General features: G+C 37.2%; 1 protein-coding gene across 5 annotated transcripts in view; it reads left to right on the forward strand.

Annotated features, from left to right (window-relative positions):
- ATOSA (atos homolog A) overlaps positions 1-20,928 on the forward strand; it is a 79,611-nt gene extending 58,683 nt beyond the window's left edge. For 3 of the 5 annotated variants that reach the window (XM_081108869.1, XM_081108868.1, XM_081108870.1), the window contains 7 exons: positions 460-579; positions 3,161-3,240; positions 3,910-4,018; positions 7,194-7,352; positions 14,944-15,012; positions 17,277-17,476; positions 20,350-20,928. In XM_081108869.1, the coding sequence (XP_080964995.1) occupies positions 460-579; positions 3,161-3,240; positions 3,910-4,018; positions 7,194-7,352; positions 14,944-15,012; positions 17,277-17,476; positions 20,350-20,503 (891 nt within the window). In that variant the 3' untranslated portion in view covers positions 20,504-20,928. The remainder of the gene's footprint in view (positions 1-459; positions 580-3,160; positions 3,241-3,909; positions 4,019-7,193; positions 7,353-14,943; positions 15,013-17,276; positions 17,477-20,349) is intronic. The other 2 variants (XM_081108871.1, XM_081108872.1) reach the window with 2 other exon arrangements.
- The last annotated feature ends 590 nt before the right edge of the window (positions 20,929-21,518 follow it).

Genomic DNA, 21,518 nt, shown 5'->3' on the forward strand with positions numbered 1-21,518 from the left:
CAAAAACATGGTACTGTGACTGTATTAGATATATTTTAAAATTTATGTTTATTATATTGCTGTATCATTCCCCACCAACTTACATCCTCTGAGAATGCCTCTTGATATTTACATAGGTTTATATTTTAGAATATTATGCTATTTTTCCTACCTCCGAGTAGTTTTTTCACAAATAAACAGAATCAAATATTACCTTACTAGATGCTAGAATCCGAGTATTTATAAATATGACCATATGTTGATAAGGTATTTGAACATACTTTCTTTAGAATACTTTCTTTGAGTTTATTTAGCATCTTAGAAAAAGCTTAGACATTGTTTTCTGATTAAAGTGTGTGTGTGTAAAGATACGGATATATAGATCATTAACTTCACCACCAAGGATGTAATACCTCAATACATAGTAGAAATAAGTCTAACATTAAAAAAATCACCATCGAAATCTAATTCTTTTCCTAGCAGAAAACTATACCACTGAAACATTCAACTGTCTGGCGGAAACATAATTTTCATTCCTTGGATGGAACCGTAACCAGAGCCTTTCACCCTCGGACTGGCTTGCCTCTTCTTTCAAGTCCTGTAAGTATTTTCCTTTGATCTCATATTTAGAAATTGCAAATATCTGAAACGTTTGCCAGTCATTTATCAGCAGCACTCTGGTGTGAACAGCAGTATAGACTCCATTCAATACGGTGCACTGAGCTGATACAGGAAGACCTCCTCCTCCTTCCCAAACACAGAAATCCTGGATCAGACAGCACAACTTGTAAATGCATAATATAGTGTAGCAGCAAGAAAGGTACACCTCTGAGTACTAACTTGGGCAAATTACGGCCCTCTCGGATATCTGAACTGAAGATAGTGCTAGGGTTTAATGGCCTTCGTGGCATAGGAGTCAAGGCGGCAAATCTGCTCCAGTCATAGCTGGGTCCTGAAAACCAAACTCCTCACAAAACTAGAAACAGGGGTGACCTACCCTTCTAGAACTGGGAGAGGAGGGGAAAATAACCTGTTTATTTAAGGGTGCAACAGGGAGGTGTATAGTGGGTGGGAAAATAATCCTCCAAAAGAATTTTGACTTAAACCTAAGCCACTCAGGGTAGTTCTGAATTTGTGCTGTCTGTGAGGTTCAGAAACATCTAGCTAAGAAATAACCATAGACTAAATTGAAGCCTGTAAAATCCATTGAGTCCTAGCAGAAGAAACACGAAACTATTCCACATCTATACCCCATGGCACCAAGGATTTATTTTCCTGGAAAATAACTCTTGCTCAAGATTATCTCAGAGGAAAAGCACTACAAAGCACCTTAAAAGAATTAGAAGGAGCAAGAAATGGGGGAATTCACATTTAGGAATCCTGCTATCAGAGCAACCTGAAAAGAGAGTTAAAAGTAATTGTTTAAAATATTCTAAGATATAAAGGATGATGAAGACGGGGGTTAAGATGAAAGAGCATGTGGATTTGAAAGAGAACTAAACACATTATAAATATGAAAAACTGTTATAATTGAAGTATACACAGGTGTACATACACATACAGGTGCATTAAACAGTGGACTAGAATGAGCTGAATGGAGATTTAGTGAATGGATTAGACAGATATTAAGAAAGCACTTAGGGGAAAAAACATAAAAGAAAGCACTTAGAATGATGCACAGAAAGGAAGAGAACGGTGAAATATGACAGTGATGGAGGATAAAATGAGATGCTCAATATAAGTCTCGTAGAAATTCTAAAAGGAGGACTAGATAAAATAAGGAAAATGCAGTATTAGAAGAAATAAAGATAGATGCTTTTTTAGAATCGAAGAATGAGAGTTTAGTTGGAAAATTTCACATTAAGTGCTGACTCCAAAAAATTGCATGGTGTACTTACACAACTCTCAAAAATATTGAGGTTGGCCCTGCCGGGTTGGCTCAGTGGATAGAGTGTCGGCCTGTGGACCGAAGTCCCTGGTTGATTCCAGTCAAGGGCACATGCCTGGGTTGCGGGCTCGATCCCCAGTAGGGGATGTGCACAAGGCAGCCACTCAATATTCTCATCATTGATGTTTCTATCTCTCACTCCCTCTCCCTTCCTCTCTGAAATCAATAAAGTATATTTGAAAATAATGTGTTTGATAAGATTGTGCACATTTAAAAAATATTGAAGTTGTTTAGATTTTCAGTGTCATCTGTTTCTTTATAGTCACTAATTAGACTGATCACTTAGATACTTGTATATACTTACTATTAATTCTAGAAATATCTGTCTAACTTGCACATTGTACATAATTTTACTTTTAATTTACACTTGGGTCTTTCATTTTTAGAATATTTTGATCTAGGTAGTAGTTTGTGTTAAATGGAATCTGGCATACAATGGTGCTTCAAACTGCAGAGTGTAGTATTTTTCAAATCTATTGGCTATGGAGCCCCAGGGTTCTTGGAAATGTGCAGCGTGGTGGCGATGGGCAAAGGAGCAACACAGCTGGCCCCACCCCAGGCTCCCATCGCCATTTAATTATTCTTTTCCTTTTTATCTTAAACCTATAAATCTTTTATTTCTGCTCCCAAAATACAGAAGTATGTAAAGTAAAAACATCTTATAATTATATTGGGATTCCATGTAGGATTTGGTTTTAGAAAAAACTGGTTCTGCTTCTTAAAAAATAATAAAAACCTAGTAAAAGTGCTTTTATTAATCCCATTTTTCCCATATTAGTTAATAAAATAAGAACATAAAAACAATCTATACTAATAAAAGGGTAATATGCTATTAGACCAGATGTCTCCCGGACATCATTCAGGACGTCCTTCCTGATGAAGCCGGGGCCAGAGGGAAGCCAACCCGGGTCCCGGGTGCCTGTCGGTGGCTCAAGGGAAGGCAGACTGGGTCCCGGGTGCCTGCTGGTGGCTGTAGGAGGGAAGCCTGGGTCCTGGGTGCTGGAGGGAAGCTGGTGCTGGCAGCTGGGGGAAGGAACGCCTATTCTTACATGAATTTTCATGCATCAGGCCTCTAGTATATAATAAAGAACATGATCTTAAGTAAGCTGTTTTGGGAGAAAGTTTATTATTTTTAAGATACAGTTAGCTTTCATTTGTTAAGTATTGTCAATTCAAGAAAAAATTATAGTCTTTTTTTTTTTTAAATTTCACAAATGATTACTTTGACCGTAGGTTCCTCAAAGAAAGACACAATCAGGCTGCTTTGATCTGGATTCTTCATTACCGCATCTGAAAAGCTTATCATCTAGAAGGTATTTACCTTAAAATTCATTTGTGTATATGAAATAGTATTACACAAAATTCTGACCTTTTACAATTAATAATGTTGGCTCTAAAAATCACAAATTTAACAGAAATCTTTTTCAATTGGTTATCATTTTCAACGTGATGTCACACATGCAGTTATTAAGGGTGAGTTAGGGAGAAATTAATACTACATAAACAAATCTTTAGCATTGGTTTTAACATTTAAGTGGGTTTGTATATTTCCAGTCATTCACCTCCTCTTTTGCCTTACACTCATTTGCAAAAAGCCTCAGCATTTGTTCCAAGTTGACATATAATACTGTCATTCTTTAGTCAGATAATTTTGCCTTTGTATTTTCATTTTTCACTGAAAACAAAAACTGATATAGGAGACTGCATTATTATATATCTCCAGCAGATGCCACTACGTGATATGTTATAAATTCCACCATGAAAACTTCCAGGATGTTATATATATTCTTTATAAAATATTATAGCAATGATTATAAAATCTAATCAAGAATGTTAAGCTAGATATTTAACATCTTAAAATTTGGTAAAATTAATTTTTATTATGGTAGTGTAAGTAAAATTAATCATATTATCTTAATTTAATGCAAAAGTAAATTAGAAAATATTTTGGTTAATATGTCCATTTGCTTTTTTTTTTTTAGTCCTCGGCCCTGTTTAAACATTGAAGGCAACCCAGAAATTCATGAAAAACCATTTCTGAGTTCTAGTGCTCCACCTATAACAAGTCTTAGTCTCCTAGGAAATTTTGAGGTAATGTGTTTTTTTTAAACTATTTTAGAGTTGAAGTTTCTTAAGCTAGATCCAGGGTATAATTTATGTCATTTGTTTATGAAAGGGAAATAAATAAATGGGTTGTATTTTTCCAAAGCCTGGAAATCACCTTTCTTTCCCTTTTTCTTTTTTTCCCTTTCCCCTCTTCCCTTTCCTTTTCAGGAGAAGTGGATTTGAGAGAATTGTTAGCTGTGACATCTTAGAATTGGGTAGCTTGTAGAGGAGACAGAGGACTTAGATGCGATCAGGTTGGATCGAGGTGTCTGTGACTCTAGCTGCAGGATAGACTTGACTCACCTTCTTACCTGGTGCACTTGGCTCTGGGACCCAGGAAGGATGATGGTGAACTGATAGCAGCCCCTTCATGACCAATGAGGTTGGCTTTTAAAATCAAATGGTTCTTTGTACTATATTTGCAATTTCTCTGTAAACCTAAATCTGTTCTTAAAACATGAAGTTTTTTTTAAATCAAATGGTTAAAGGTCTCTGGTACATGTGCTGCTTTATTTAGTATGGATATTTCTACTTGGGACCAAGTGTATTATTATGGATTTAGTTGTTATTAATTAGAAAACCACCTTCAACATGAACCTGTTAATTACATTTTAAAAGTTACTTTAATTGATGAATTTTTATGGGAAAATAGCTTAAGATTTGTATTTTTAATTTAAATAGCTTATCAGTTATGGTGCTTTGATATATTAACAGTATTGCTTTATTCAAGATCATTTTTTAATATTGAGGCTATCTTTCAAACTTTTAGTAGCAACAGAAACTATGTTTCATGGTAAGTTGATCAATCTTTTTTCCATGTCACTGCCCAAGGCATCAGTTCAGAGATATTGATCTCAATATTCTTCTTTGTCATCAATTTAAAATTATATAAGGTCATTGTAAGGCTCAGGTCCTCTGCAATCTTTGTACAGTAATCCAAGAACATTTATGAGAGGGAAAAGAGATTTTTGATATGTGAAAACCTTAAGAAAGAGAAGATGGTTAAAAGGTCAGTGAACTGATCTTCTCACACGATTCTATGCAGATAATGCATACATTTTCACGTAACTTAAGTAGAAAAACAGAGAAGTTCTGAAACTGTCCAACTCATAGGTCCTCTTTAATTTATAATGAATTAGGTGCTCTCTCCAATAAATCACTGATGATATATAGATAGATATAGATTATTTTATTTATGTATTTATTTATTTATTTTTGCTTAGTGCACTTGACTGTGGCAATTTTAAAAAGAGGGAGAGGATAGACAAATTACTGAACTGGCACATTGGTCTTGTTTCATGAAACAGGGCAAAGCCTTACCCTGCAAAGTTGTTGAGGGGAATCTGGATGTTTTTATATTATTTGTGGGGCTTTAGGTGGAGTCTAGAAACACATTGACCCAAAGTAATACCCAAGTAGAAAACTGTGTATTTATTTCTGAGGCTAGTTTCTTTTTCTTGCTATAAGGGGTTAATATCCAAAATATATAAGAACTCATACAACTCTATAGCAAAAAAAATTTTTGATTAAAGTTTTCTACTCCAGCCCTACCTGGTTTGGCTCAGTGGATAGAGCATTGGGCCTGCGGACTGAGGGTGGTGGTGGTCAGGGGTTTCTTTTACTGACCATTATTAGTTATCCATATTGTCCTGTGCATCAAGAGTTGATTCCTTTTTATTGCTATTATATGATATAGCACAGTATGTTTATTGATTCACCTAATTGTAGACATTTGGGCCATTTCCAGTTTTCGGCTATTTCAGATAAAGCTGCTGTAAATATTCATGTTTCTGTGCTAACATAAATTTTCATTTTGCTTGGGTAACTACCTAGGAATGGAATGTCTAGATAATATGGTAGGTGTATGTTTAACTTTTAAAGAAACTGCCAAACTGTTTTGCAAAGTAGCTATACCATTTTTAATTCCCACCGGCAATGTATGACAATTCTAGTTCTTCCACATCCTTGCCAATGTTTGCAATGGTCAGGTTTTTTTGTTATTGTTGCTTTTTAAACATCCAAGGCTGTGTTTAAATGAGTTTCCTTAAGGCCAAACTGTATGTTCTACATTTGTGTTCCATGAAATTCTCTTATATCCTTTTACTTTATTTTTAAATTACAGTTCACATTCAATATTATTCTGTCTTAGTTGCAGGTGCACAGCATAGTGGTTAGACAGTCACATTCTTTACAAAGTGTTCCTCCCAATATTTCCAGTACCCACATGACACCATACATGGTTATTACAATGTTATTGACTACATTTCCTAGGCGAACCTATGACACGCGTGCCAGAGGTGACACGCGAACTCATTTTTTTGGTTGATTTTTCTTTGTTAAATGGCATTTAAATATATAAAATAAATATCAAAAATATACATCTTTGTTTTACTATGGTTGCAAATATCAAAAAATTTCTATATGTGACCCGGCACCAGAGTTAAGTTAGGGTTTTTCAAAATGCTGACACGCCGAGCTCAAAAGGTTCGCCATCACTGTCCTAGGCTGTCTGTTACCTGCCCATGACTCTTTTGTAGCTACCATTTGTACTTCTTAATCCCTTCACCTTTTCCATCCATCCCCCAACTCCCCTCTCCTCTGGCAGCTATCAGTCTGTGCTCTGTATCTATGAGTCTATTTATTTTGTTTGTTCATTAATTTTGTTCTTTAGATTCCACATGTAAGTGAAATCATATGGGTATTTCAACGGTCAGTCTTTTTATTTTAGCCATTCTAGTGTGTGTGTAGTGCTTTTGTACTGTAGGTTTTGTTGTTTTTAGAGAGAGTGGAAAGGAGGGAGAGGGGCTCTGTGAGGATTAACAAAATTTCTGATATCATACCTACTCTGGTAGAGTTTTGATTTGTTTATTTACAGAAATAAGAATAACATTGAACAATTAGGTCTAACGGTGAAATTCAAGGATAGTTCAGCATGGGTTGGAATAGTGAGAGGAGGCAAACTTGATAGCATGGTAGAAGATTGATGGGAGAGGGGTTAATTTCAGGTCAGGTGAACATTAGAAATGAGGGCATGGCAATGGTAGCAGCCACTTTTCTCATGCCAGAAGGCATAGTAATGTATTTCTTTAAATAGAAGGCAAAATGAATGTGTTGTGTTAACTTTTAAAATTTATATCTTAAGAATTATTTTGTCTTCTAGGAATCCGTCTTGAACTATCGCCTAGATCCTCTCGGCATTCTTGATGGTTTTACGGCCGAGGTAGGGGCCAGTGGTGTCTTCTGCCCCACACATTTGCTGCTTCCGGTAGAAGTGTCATTCTACAGTGTCTCCGATGACAATGCTCCCTCTCCTTACATGGCAAGTATTTTTTAAATTGCCTTTTTCTGCTAAACTTTACCAACTTAATGACAGATGTCTTTAAGTTTAAAGAGATTGAGGACTGCTTTGGTGCGATGGTTGAAAATATAAAGTATTTCCTAAGAGAAAATTGAAGGCTGAATAGAGACTAATTAATATACTAACCAACATGTTACCTCACAACTTCTTTCTGAGCTAGCTCCAATAATAGATATCTTCTTTTGCATTTGACAGTGGTGCTGACATTTTACTTGTTTCTGTGTGATTTGAAAAAAAAAGATAAAAATTTGATTAGTGACACTATCATTCCATGTCTTGCTGGGTTCACACAAATTCTCAAGTGCTTACTGTGCACACTGCTCCCACAAGGGTTGCCTTCACATGTGATCCTCATCTCAGTAGAGTTTAGTGGGAGGCACGGTAACCTAAGGCTTCTGCAGGGCCCTTTTACCCACTTTGTCCTGTTTGGTTCGTCTTTGGACCATTTTATTCTAATCCTAAGGTCTTTTAGAATATTAGTTATTCTGACTGACTGCTAATGTTTTATTGGAGAGTAAGATAGCTCGGGGGAATTAGAGCAGAGTATTGAGCCTTCCAGTCCTGTGATTTTCATCTTTTCCGTTTTTTATTCCAGTGCATTGAGCACTGCAGAAGCCTTCAACTGCAGAAATGATACCAAGTCCTGGAGTATAATTAGTATCAGCCATTTTCCAAAACACAGAGAGCGAGAAGCAATGCAAGTCCATATAAGTTTACAGAGATGGTGTCAAATAGGGAGTCAGAGCTGGGTTTTCAGTTCAGTCTTCCTTTGAGAAATATATATCTATATATCTATATGTGTATATGTCTATATATCTATATCTATATCTATATATCTATATCTATATCTGTATCTATATCTATATATTGCCATAGGCATAGAAATATACAGCTCTGGTCTTGCCCCTCTAATGTCCTCACTACCACCTGGCTCCATTGCTTCCTCTCCCCCATCTTTTAGATTTTCAAGGACATTAATAATAGTGTATTTTGTTATTAATAAAAGTTGTGGAAAGGGAATTCTACATAATCAAGAAACAACAGAGGAAGGGAAGTTTTACTTTTTTTTAGAAGCCTAAATATAGCCTACTCACTATTGGCTCAGTGACGCTTTATTCCATTCTAAGTGTGAAAATTTTAGTCAAGATCCTGATCCACGTTTCATACTTCAATAGAAAAAGCATACTGGTGTCTGCCCACTTATTCAGTTTTCTTTTCCCAATAATATTTACACTTGCGGGTCATAACCATAATGATGCACAGCATTGGTTATTATGAAAAGTGAGGCCCACTCCTTGACAAACCTACCCGTTATCCCATAAGCCACCTGTTAGTCATTTACTACAGAAACAGGTATCCACTTTTCCAGTATAATTTTGAAAAAAAATAACTCGTAATTTGGGTTAATTAATATAATGGAATGCCATTGAAATAAGGTCAATATTAGGATAGAGAACCAAGATGGCGGCATAGGTTAATGCCGGAGTTTGCTGCTTTGAACAACTACTTCAAAAGTGAAACTAAAAGACGGAAGGGACATCACCCAGAACCACAGGAACGCTGGCTGAGTGGAAGTCCTACAACTAGGAGGAAAGAGAAACGCATACGGACACTCAGAGGAGGCGCAGTGCTGAAGTCAAATTCTGAGGTGCAGAGCGGGCTGGCGGCGGAGGGCGCGGTTGGCGTTTTCAATCGGGAGGGAGTCGCAGATTCTGAGCTCCAGATACAGGCGAGTCTTTAGGGACCCAGACTCAAACGGGAGAAGCGGGACTGTCTGGCTTCGGTCAGAGCGAGTGCAGCTTTCTCTCCGAGGTTTGCAGCCATTGCTGGGACTCAGAGAGGCAGAGCCTCTGGGGACAGGACTGAGAGCCGCCATCACTGCTCTCTCAGGCCCACCCTATTGATCCTGTGCAACCCGCCCCGCCCAAGCCCTGCACGGAGGCATTTGCCAATAGCCTCAGGCAAAGGCTAGATTAGCACCTCCCTAGAGGACAGAAGTTCTCTCACTGCAGACACAGCTGATTCTCATAGCCACTTGGCCTGGAGGTCAAACCCTCCCTGGTATTAGCTACAACAATCAAGGTTTATAAGACTGCGCACAAAGACCACTAGGGGGTGCACCAAGGAAGCATAACAAAATGCGGAGACAAAGAAACAGGACAAAATTGTCAATGGAAGATCTAGAGTTCAGAACCACACTTTTAAGGTCTCTCAAGAACTGTTTAGAAGCCGCCGATAAACTTAATGAGATCTACAAGAAAACTAATGAGACCCTCGATCTTATATTGGGGACCCACCTAGAAATTAAGCATACACGGACTGAAATAACGAATATTATACAGACTCCCGACAGCAGACCAGAGGAGCGCAAGAATCAAGTCAATGATTTGAAATGCGAGGAAGCAAAAAACACCCAACCGGAAAAGCAAAATGAAAAAAGAATCCAAAAAATGCGAGGATAGTGTAAGGAGCCTCTGGGACAGCTTCAAGCGTACCAACATCCGAATTATAGGGGTGCCAGAAGATGAGAGAGAGCAAGATATTGAAAGCCTATTTGAAGAAATAATGACAGAAAACTTCCCCCACCTGGTGAAAGAAATGGACTTACAGGTCCAAGAAGCGCGGAGAACCCCAAACAAAAGGAATCCAAAGAGGACCACACCAAGACACATCATCATTAAAATGCCAAGAGCAAAAGATAAAGAGAGAATCTTAAAAACAGCAAGAGAAAGAAACTCAGTTACCTACAAGGGAGTACCCATACGACTGTCAGCTGATTTCTCAACAGAAACTTTGCAGGCCAGAAGGGAATGGCAAGAAATATTCAAAGTGATGAATACCAAGAACCTACAACCAAGATTACTTTATCCAGCAAAGCTATCATTCAGAATTGAAGGTCAGATAAAGAGCTTCACAGATAAGGAAAAGCTAAAGGAGTTCATCACCACCAAACCAGGATTATATGAAATGCTGAAAGGTATCCTTTAAGAAGAGGAAGAGGAAGAAAAAGGTAAAGATACAAATTATGAACAACAAATATGCATCTATCAACAAGTGAATCTAAGAATCAAGTGAATAAATAATCTGATGAACAGAATGAACTGGTGATTATAATAGAATCAGGGACATAGAAAGGGAATGGACTGGCTATTCTTGGGGGGGAAAGGGGTGTGGGAGATGCGGGAAGAGACTGGACAAAAATCGTGCACCTATGGATGAGGACAGTGGGTGGGGAGTGAGGGCGGAGGGTGGGGCGGGAACTGGGAGGAGGGGAGTTATGGGGGGGAAAAAGAGGAACAAATGTAATAATCTGAACAATAAAGATTTAATTAAAAAAAAAGAATAGCTACACTAATAAAAGAGAAACATGCAAAAAAAAATATTAGGATAAAAGTGCATAATACTGGAATGCTTACAGTATTATAATATAACCGTGACAATGTCCATGTTGCTTTACCAGGACATCAAGAAATCTCTTCGGTTTAGCATATTCTACTGAATATACATAGTGACAGAGAATTGAACGATAAGGTCGAAAATACTGTAATCTGTCATTGGGTCACAGAGTCCTGATAACCATTAGGATGGCAGGGGAATAAGATAAAAGAGTGAATTCGCTAAACATTAGCTCACATAAATATATTTGAGTGAAATTCATGAGCAAGAGGTCATTTGAACTATGCTTTAAAAAAGCACAACAGCATTAATCCTTGGCCTTGGTTGACATTTAAAAAATGAAGGATTAAGAGATAAAGGATTGAGATTTCTGTCTTTAAAAAGTACACACAAATGATTACAGATCTTGAGAGTTTAAATCAGGTTACTGAGTTAGTCTATTCTTAAAGAATTCTGATTTGCTTTTTTTCTGATAATATCCTTCAATAAACTTTCCATTGTGTAATTTTTTTGTCAGATTACTCATTAGAAATGGGTTCCCTTTGCAGCAAATGATGCAGTCCAAATCTTAGACCACAGATCTTTCCTACTATAAATTAATAAAATTATTGTTCTTCAGGGAATTGGTAATTCCATCTGTTTTCAAAGTACTGATTATGTTTTGATAAGATAATACATATAACAGATCAGCAGAGTTGAGACTCCAAACTCCTATTTGTTACTCTAATAATAACCTTGGGACCTCACATTACAAATTACACAAATGACTCACAAAGATAAATGTTTGGCCCAGAAATTTCTGCCTTTACGGTATAGAAGTGGTACTGGACTTTTCAATAAGTAATTCCTTAAAAATTAACTCAAAGCTATGTAATATCTCTCTCCAATTGGGTGTCAGTGGTAAAAATGTTCTTCGAGTGTTGTATAATATTACAACTTTTCACAGTTTAAAAACTACTGCTTAGTGGAACCAAGCAGAAAGGTCTAGAGTAGGTGTGCCAGTACCAAATTCAAGTTATAACCTGTATTATCATCATATTAACAGGGTCATATGTTATTTTCTCCTATTTGTAAGTAACCAAATTAAGATAAACTTCTTTCTGTTTTACTTAGATTTGTATATTTTCTATTAAACAATAATTTGAGAATAAGTTTTTGTATAAGATTTGACCTAGTTCATTTATCTTAACCTTTCTATTCCATCCTAAAATGCCAGAAGTACAGCAACTTTTTCTTCATAGAAATATTGATATGCTGACCAATTAAATAATAACTTAAATAATAATAGAATTTCAAATCATTTCTCCATTTCTTTCTAATTCCTAATTTGCCAACGCCATACTGGCTTAGAAATTGCGAAGTGTTGCCCTAGCCAGTGTGGCTCAGTTGGTTGGGCATCATCTTATGCACCAAAAGGTTGCCATTCGATTCGCAGTCAGGGCACGGGCCCTGGTTGTGGCTGGATCTCTGGTGGGGTGAGTGGAGGAGGAAGCCTATCAATGTTTCTCTCTCTCTCCCTCTCCATCTGCCTCAAAAGAAATCACCGAAAAATCTTGTTAAAAAAAGAAAAGAAATTGTAAAGTGTTGCTTTAAACCTGAAAGTTTTGGTTGTTTTTTTTTTTTTTAAATTCTATTTTCTCGACATGCTTCTCCCTCCCGGAAGCATGCCTGTGCCTTTCCCTTCCCCCATTCTTTCCTCTTAGGCATGTATCTCCTAAAATCTAAGGGTTCCTACAAGACTTGGAACCAGGGGAGCAATGGGCAACGACTGCTCGTCTCAGGCTAACCCCCTGAACCTGTCTCCAAGGTCCTCTTTGTTGCTTCTTCTATTCTAAGCCCTTCCTTGTTTCACTGTCCCCCATCTTTAATAAACTTACTCTCAAAATGAAAAAATAACCTATATTATTTCTTTACAAATTGATTTTGTTACTGTTACCATGTTCTGGAAACTATTATAATTGTGTTAAAGGAAATAAATATAGGCTTGATTAGTAGTTTTTGAGTTACCAGTTTCCCTTTACTTATTTAAGGTAGGGTGGCACGGAAGAACAGTAATGTGTTACCTGTAGCAATGTGATTGTAAAGGTGGCTATATTCATATATTTTCTCCCGTTTTCCCCTAGAACTAGGAAGAAGATGCTATAGCATTTTTCATATAGAGCAGATTGTAAGAGAGAACATGTTTAAAGCTTCATTGCTGTTTTGGTTAGGGATACAATTTGTTGATACTCTTGTTTTCATGTTTCAAATGGCCATATATAAATCACATTTGTCAAGAGCCACGTTTCTTCTCAGTGCCCATTTTCACAAACATTTCCCAATATTAACATGCTAACTTAACAGTCCGATGTCAAGTGCTGTTCACTTAGGGTTGTGATATTTCCGTAGTGGAGTCTGCTTTTTCCTTTTACCTTGTCCACTCCTTTTTACTCTCCCCTCCCCCGCCCCCACCTTGGCCTGTCTTTCAAACACACGGATGTTGCCTGATGGGACAGTCCTGTTTTATATTCAGTTTTACATAAGGTTGGCGTATTTTGATGTGCACAACATAAAAAGATAGGATATAAAATGGAGAGAATGCAATTATTCTACTTAACTACTCAAAACTGTTAGCCCAGTGAAAACAAATGAATTAGCATTCTTCTCTTAAAGCCATCTGAGAATTAAGTATCACAATCACTGCCTGTCATTTGGTTATCCTGGTTATCTGGACATTTTCACACATTCAGTCAGAGCTTCCCTTGTATTAATTGGTACTTCTTTCCCATTTGAGGACTGCTGCAATGATTAGAACATCCTTCTCAGGAAACTTCATTATATAGCACAGCAGTGCTTTTCATACATGAATGTGTGCATGATATCATCTGGGAAATCTGGTTAAAATGCAGAGTTGATTTGGTAGGTCTAGGGCAGTGATGGTGAACCTTTTGAGCTCTGCATGTCAGCATTTTGAAAAACCCTAACTTAACTCTTGTGCCATGTCACATATAGAAATTTTTTGATATTTGCAACCATAGTAAAACAAAGATTTATATTTTTGATATTTATTTTATATATTTAAATGCCATTTAACAAAGAAAAATCAACCAAAAAAATGAGTTCGCGTGTCACCTCTGACATGTGTATCATAGGTTTGCCATCACTGGTCTAGGGAGAAGCCAGTAATTCTGCATTTGTAACAAGTCCATAGGTGATAAAGATAATGCTGGTCTGTCTCTAATCCATATGACTAAAGAACTGAGTGCATTTTTGGCCAAGACTTAGATCCTTCCATATTCCTGACTTTTTATATGTCCAAAGATCAATAAATTATTTTGCTTCATTTCCCTCTTCCCACATGATACAAGGGTATAATCCTATATCCCCTCCCTTTATCCTTTTTAGTTAAGGAACTTCTTACTTTTGTACCCTATATCTTAATAGAAATGTCAAACAGTATGGTGTTATGTAACTGTTATTTACTTGGTATATTTGTTATCCTATATAATAAAAGGGTAATATGCAAATTGACCCTAACGGCAGAACAACCAGAACAACCGCTGGACCAGTCACTATGAGGCGCACTGACCACCTCAGTCCCTTTCCCCAGCTGGCAGGCTCTAATCACCTGATGGTGAATGGTGATCCAGGGTTGAGTGGCAGGGGACGTGGACGGCACCAGGCCAAGGCCCCCACCCCACCGGTGGCCCCACACACAGAGGGTAGAGGCAGGGCTGGTGATTGGGTGGGAACAGCTGACCTCTCGGTCCTTTCCCCGGCCATCAGGCACTGATCAACCGATGGCGAATTGGGAACTGGGGGTGGCGGCAGGGGACGGGGCCGGCTGTGGGAAACCGGGGAAGATGGCCCTGATCACAGGCCAGGCCTACGGACTGTACCCGTGCACTAATTTCGTGCGCCAGACGTCTAGTTTATTATATATTTGATGTTACATATTATTTGTTGCAACATCTGCAAGAAGAACAGTAAATTGTTTTCATACCAGTGGTACTCTCACTATTTTATACTACAGAATTACCTGTTAATGCAATGTGAATTTTTTTCCATACAAATAGAATTCTGAAATTTTAGTAATTACATTATTTATTATTATTATTTTAGTCTTTTGTATACATATGCATCAATTTATACTCAATTTGTCTTCTTTTATTTCAAGGGTGTGATTACTTTAGAGTCCCTTGGTAAAAGGGGTTATCGAGTACCTCCTTCAGGAACAATACAAGTGGTATGTGTTTTATAGCCTACAATTGCAATAATCATTCTCTCACATACATGTAGAACTTAGCCCTTTCTCCTGCTACTGCTGCTGCAACGACCTTGGTAAGTAACAGTGGGCTGCAGCTTTGTTTGGAGTTTCCCTGCTCTGCCCCAGGAGTGACCCTTTGGGGGCCTCCATAAAAGGAAAGCATTAATAAGCTAATCAAGGTGAATGCATTAAAAAAATAGTATACGGCAGTTCACATAACTTCAATAGGGCTATTCTAATATAATCAGAAGCTAGCGTTACCAGTGCCTTCTATTTAAAATAGTAAGCCAGACTGAGATCAACCTATTCCAAAGGAGACCCCAAATATTAGACCCCAGGAAAACTTAGGGAATAAAGTTACATATCCCTAGGGTAATAATTCCTACATTGATCTAATGAGAATGTAGTCTGGCAGATGTCGGGGCAGAGAAGGCATATTTCCTTTCGGTCTAGGTGTTGATCTAGTTTGGGTCGGGGAGAACTGTTCCGGCCCAGAGCAGTCCTTCCGCATCCTTGGTCTGAGGTTCTCGTAAGAGTAATTAGATAATTAGATGTCAAGGCCACCCTGCCACTGAGTGCATCTCCAAGTCAGACCCGAGATCATCTTGAAAGCCCCGGAGTCTATTTATTACAGAGTTGGCCCTTGCAGACTAAAAGGAGTCTCTCTGATATTTGTCAATTATACCTCAATAAAGCTAAAATTTAAAAAAGAAAAAAAAAAAGAGCCTAGTGAGTTCCTCACACTTAGGATCTGGTGTAATTCAACAAGCCTTTTTTATGACCTTTGGCTTCGGTGGGATTGGTGCTCACCAGACCACTTTTACTCATCACCCTTGTTCCACTACAGCCAAGGAGTCTACCTTTGTTTATTGCATATCACACAGGAATTAAACAGGACTATGCAATATGTATGTGTGTGTAGATATTGCAATATTGAGGAAGAATCATTGCATATTCAAGTAAGATGTTTATGTTGAATGGAAATCTTGAACTAAAAGAATGATACTCTGTTCTCTTGCCTCTGGCTGTGTAGAGCATATGCAAGTGTGAGTCACTGGAAAGCTAGCTGTCAGTTGTCAAAATAATGAGGCATAAACACAAAGGCAGCACAGTCGCCTCTTGTTTGAGGACTGCCAACTTCAATGGTTAATTTTAAATGTGAAATTTAGGTATATCTTTAATTTCTTACATAGTTTGATTATATATAAACACGGTTTGAACTCCTGGCTTGCTAGTTGTGTGGTTTGTTGAATGTATTCGCCTTAAATCTTAAGACTCACTAGATTTTTAAAAATTGGATCATAATATTGATATATTTCTCATTTCGATTCAGTGAGTGATGTCCAGTGCCACGGATGAGCTTCAGAAAGCGTGGGCACCAAGTTACCTACTGATGTGTTGGTAATTTGGTTAAAGTCAGATCAGCAGCTTGGGATTTTGTTTATGAATCAGCATTTTAAAAAATAATATTCCTTTGATTATTCATAGTCAAGTGTCAATTGAATTTAATTCAGTCTTCACCAAGGATACATATTTTGGTCTATTTATGATATTGATGATTTTAAAAAGTGTTACTGCAGTTTTTAAAATGAATCCAACTATGAGAACATGAAGTTTTATTTAGCTTACTTGATAACTAATAATAATGAACTTTATTCTCTAAATTTGGAAGCATTTCAAATAAGAAAAAGTCTCTTTTTTGAGAACATATTTTAAATTTTATAATAAATATATGTACCTAAAACACCGAAATGTCTACCTTTATCAAGCTTTAATTTTTTAAAAAAATTCTATTTATTCACTATGAAAATAGGAGGAAAATTAAAATTGTATTTTGGGAAATTTGCAGTTGGTACACTGTAATGAAACTAATGTTTGAAATAAATGAGCTGGATTATTTTAACCCATTGAGGACATATTTTGCATAATCTAGTGGAGTAATTTATTAAAATTTGAATTAGGAGTAAAAGTTATGTATTATCTATTAAAATAAAATTTGTGACAAATTTTTTATTTGCTTTAGTATTTTATATTGTTAAATAATATAAATTGAACCATTTTTTAAAAAATTGAATATCAGTTCATAAACTTCTGAAATTTTATTAGCTCTAGTCTCCAAAACTGAATTATATTCACTAGCATTAATTTATTACTTAAAATCTTTTTTATTATTGGCATAACCATTTTGAGTCAAATCAACAAATCACTGTTTTTAAAAAAGAATTTCTGTATTGTTTCTTCAGACCTTATTTAATCCCAATAAGACTGTGGTGAAGATGTTTGTTGTGATATATGACTTACGAGATATGCCAGCCAATCATCAGACATTCCTACGACAAAGGACTTTTTCTGTACCAGTTAAACAAGAAATGAAGAGAAGTGTTAATAAAGAGAACATCCGTCATACAGAAGAACGGTTATTACGCTACCTCATACATCTGAGGTAATATTTAAAATGAAAACAAAAAAATGTTACTTTAGAAGAACAACTCTGAAATTTTTAGTTTATTTTAAAAGCTGTCACTCTAATTAGACCAGTGCCCCTTGGGATTTGCTTACCTTGGAAACTTTGATGATATGCCAGGATGCAGAAAACACATGGCACATCATCTTGCAGTCCTTATTACTTCCTGAATGGGAGGCGTTTTCATTTCTAGCTGTCTGCAAAATGTTTTATAACAAAACAAATGCTGATAAATCTGGGACAGTGAGACACCTTTTCTAAACCAACACAGTCCAATCCTATATAATAAAGGCCTAATATGCCAAGTGTCCAACCGTTCAACCATTGACCAGTGGCTATGACGTGCACTGATCACCAGGGAGCAGACGCTCCAACTGGTAGGTTAGCTTGCTGTTGGGGCCTGGCTGATCGGGACTGGGTGAGACTGGCCAGACACACCCTGGAGCCCTCCCATGATCCCTCCCCTGCCCAGTCGTGCACTGGTGGGGTCCCTAGGCCTGGCCTGCTCCCTCTTGCAATCCGGGACCCCTCGGGGGATGTTAGCCATTTTCAGCCCGATCCCCACAGGCCAGGCCACGGGATCCCACCAGTGCACTGGGACTCTAGCAGAGTTATAATGAGCCATATATGCAGTTATATATTTTCTAATAGCTACATTAAAAAAATTAAGAAAAAGGAAAGATTAATATATTTCATTTAATCCAATATATCCAAATATTATAATTTGAGTAATCACTATACCCAGTAAGTATTATGACTGAGATATTTTATATTCTCTATTATTTACTATTAAAAATATAAATAATACTGAAGTATTTACATTCTTCATTTATACTGAATACTTAAAATCAAGTATGTATTAACAGTAACAGCACAATGCAGTTCACTATTTCAAGTGTGCAGTTAGCCACATCTGGGTAGGGGCCGTTGTATTCAACAGGGAAGTTCTTAACCTTCATTCATTCATTCCATGAATATGTGCTAGGCATGCTTCTAGGCACTGGAAACAGTTGTGACAAATCTCTGTTCTCATTGAACTTATATTCTAGTGATTCCATTAGAAATATATTTTCCTCTCACAGCTAGAGGTTGTGAGAAAGCACTGTTTGCCCTTGAGGTCCAGGTTGCCAGCATCCTAGAGTACGGCTTTCAGACCTGAAATCCTAGTATAGTTCTCAGGATTAATGAGCAAGTCTATTGGTTAAGAGAGAGCTCAATAGCCTTTTGCCTGTAACTTTATTCCTGTTATTTTTTCTGATGCCATTCATACCAAGTCCTCAATCATATCAGTGACAGAAATTCATCTTCGTTTAACTTTTATTCCAAGAGCCCTATTCATCAGGAGAAGGCATCTTTCATCCAGGGCCCAGGCAGAGAACCTCTTTAATCTGTTACTGATGGTGACCACTCACTATCTTTCAATAAATTTGCCTTGTGGTGAGCTAGTGTGAATAAGGAGTCAGCTGTACACTTAAGTCCCACACTTGAAAATATCTGTTAAGTTAATTAGTCACCCCCCCCCCACCCCCCATGACACTGCTTAATTGGTACTCTTATCTTGGGGTCTTTTGCCTGGTGTTCCGCGCAATCTAAGGAGATGTTAAACCAGCACAATGTGTTTAAACCCAACCTGACACGCCCTGACCTGAGCTTCATGGGAAATGTGCAAATTGTGGGAATGAAAAACATACCAGAACAGACTTGGAAGACTTTTAAAAAGAGAAATGGTATAAAATAGCAGACCATACGAATAGCTCCCAGCCCGGTCTAGGGAAAGAGTCAACTCTCTTTAAACTTCCATTTGAAACCATTTCTCTTGAAGTGTTAACAACCATACCAACATTTACTAAAATAAAATTCAACTACCCCAGCTTTTATAATCCCTACATAATGATTAGATACTTTAAATGCTGTAAAGAAACCTCTTTGCAAAGTGTGATACAGTTCCCAAAGCTCACCATGTTCTCCTTCAGACTGAAATAATGAAAACCTTCACAGAGAGGAAAAGAGACGGTCAAAGAGGTCTGCTTTAAAATATATTGCTGACCGCCAGATTATTCTGCTAATTTAGGAATAAAACCACAAATCCAGAGAGTATTTCTGCTTTTCAAAGGGAAAACCAGAGAAGTTAGCACTAAAAGCTGCGTTTGACTATCTGCCAGATAAGTTTATATGATTAAAGATTCTAGTGCCTTGTGTTATGCTATAAATATGAATTAGCAGGAGATAGAAACTGTTCCGTATGCAGTTTTGGTAACCATTTTCATTTCACTGATAACTTTTTAAATGATTTTTAATGATTAGCCTTTATTTAGGTAGCCACTACTAATGGTAGCAGTCCTTTCTCATCCCATGACTGTCCTCAAAACTTGGTTATTTTATCTGAAGACTTTTTAAGTATGGGGTCAATATGAATGTACTCAAAATTGTGGGAGGATAAGTTGTGTGAAATGGATCAATCTGTGTGGCTAGGAGATGCCTGAGCTGCAAAGCCCAAATGTAGTATAATTGGCTGATGTGAACTGAAACGACACTGTAGGTGAGAAAGGTGCATGGGCTGGAGTGTGAGGGCTGAAAGGCAGGAGTAAGTGTGCCAGATTTGCAGCAGGAGGCATCTCTGGCATTGTATGAGGGAAAGGGGAGTAGGGAATAGTAAGAGAGGCACTTAAATAGCAGCACAGGCTTTGGCAATATAAGACAATATCTTGTTAAAAAGTTACTATTGATAACGTGGCAAGACTAATTCTTCTTACCTTTAAAATTTAATTATTCAGGTTTTTTCTATGTTTTGTTTTGCTTTAAAGACTCATTCCCTAAATGATGCACCCTTTTGTTTGTGTGGGTTTTTTTAGGTTCCAGAGTTCTAAATCTGGAAAGATCTACCTCCATAGAGATGTCCGGCTCCTGTTCTCTAGAAAGTCGATGGAAGTTGATAGCGGTGCTGCATACGAACTCAAATCTTACACTGAATCGCCAACAAACCCCCAGTTTTCACCAAGATGTTGATAAGAAGTGACAATTTAAAGTATCTGCTCAGTACGCCAGTTTGAAAGTAAAAATTAGCGTAGAACGGAGTGTACCAAATTAACAACCAGGAGAGTGGATCCTCTCCTGTTATCCTGGACCAGTTTTCATTAAAGGATTCCTGGAATGAGATCCACATATTCCAAGTAGACTGGAAACACTCATGTCCTAAGCCTTTTTGTACTGTTGAAACCACTTCATGGGACATGTTGCAATAGCAAAACCCCCGTTAGATTAGTGTTTACACATTTTACTTCTCAGTTATTTAATATTTAACGTTTTCCTTAATACTCAAGTGATGTTTGTCTCTAGTGTTCTAATGTAGCACAAATCCTATGTAAAATCATACTATGTATTTTTGACGTTAATGTTGAAATCTAAAATATATGCACAAGTCTTTAATTTTGTGTGATGTGTTTTAAGTATTATTCATTTAAGTTACTGAAAACTTAATGAAATGAGAATGAAATGTTGAGCTTCTTTAAGATTAACGCACTATGCAAGCATGTGTAGTTTTTATATCCCCCAGGTTCAGTTTTTAAAACACCCCTTCCACGTTGCTGTCTCACACGGTAGTCCTTTAACATTCTGTATTGGCAGTGTAGTGCAGACTAAGCTGCACATTCCCTTTGCAAGTTCAGATTATCATGCCCATTCATATTCCTCCTAGAATCCCTTATCCTCAAAACAGTTCTATTTTTCCTTAATCACTACTACAGAGCCTTTGCATTAAATTGCTGCCCCATGCTAGATAACTTTTGAAAATGGTTAAAAGAGTATGTACTTTGAAAACAAATTAGTATTTATATTGTAAATATATGTAAAAAACAAAGAACCGTGTATTTGGCTTTTATTTTTAGCTGAGACATATATGTGATTGAGTGCATTTCTGATAGCCATCAGATCCTTTCCATTCTAACTTTACAGCTGACAAGAGGAGACGGGGAGATGTCTTAAGCCTTGTCCCAACTTACTTTCTTATTCAGGGACACAATGA

This window comes from Myotis nattereri (genome assembly GCF_964212035.1).
Source record: "Myotis nattereri genome assembly, chromosome: 1".
In the NCBI taxonomy this organism is placed as follows: Eukaryota; Metazoa; Chordata; class Mammalia; order Chiroptera; family Vespertilionidae; genus Myotis; species Myotis nattereri.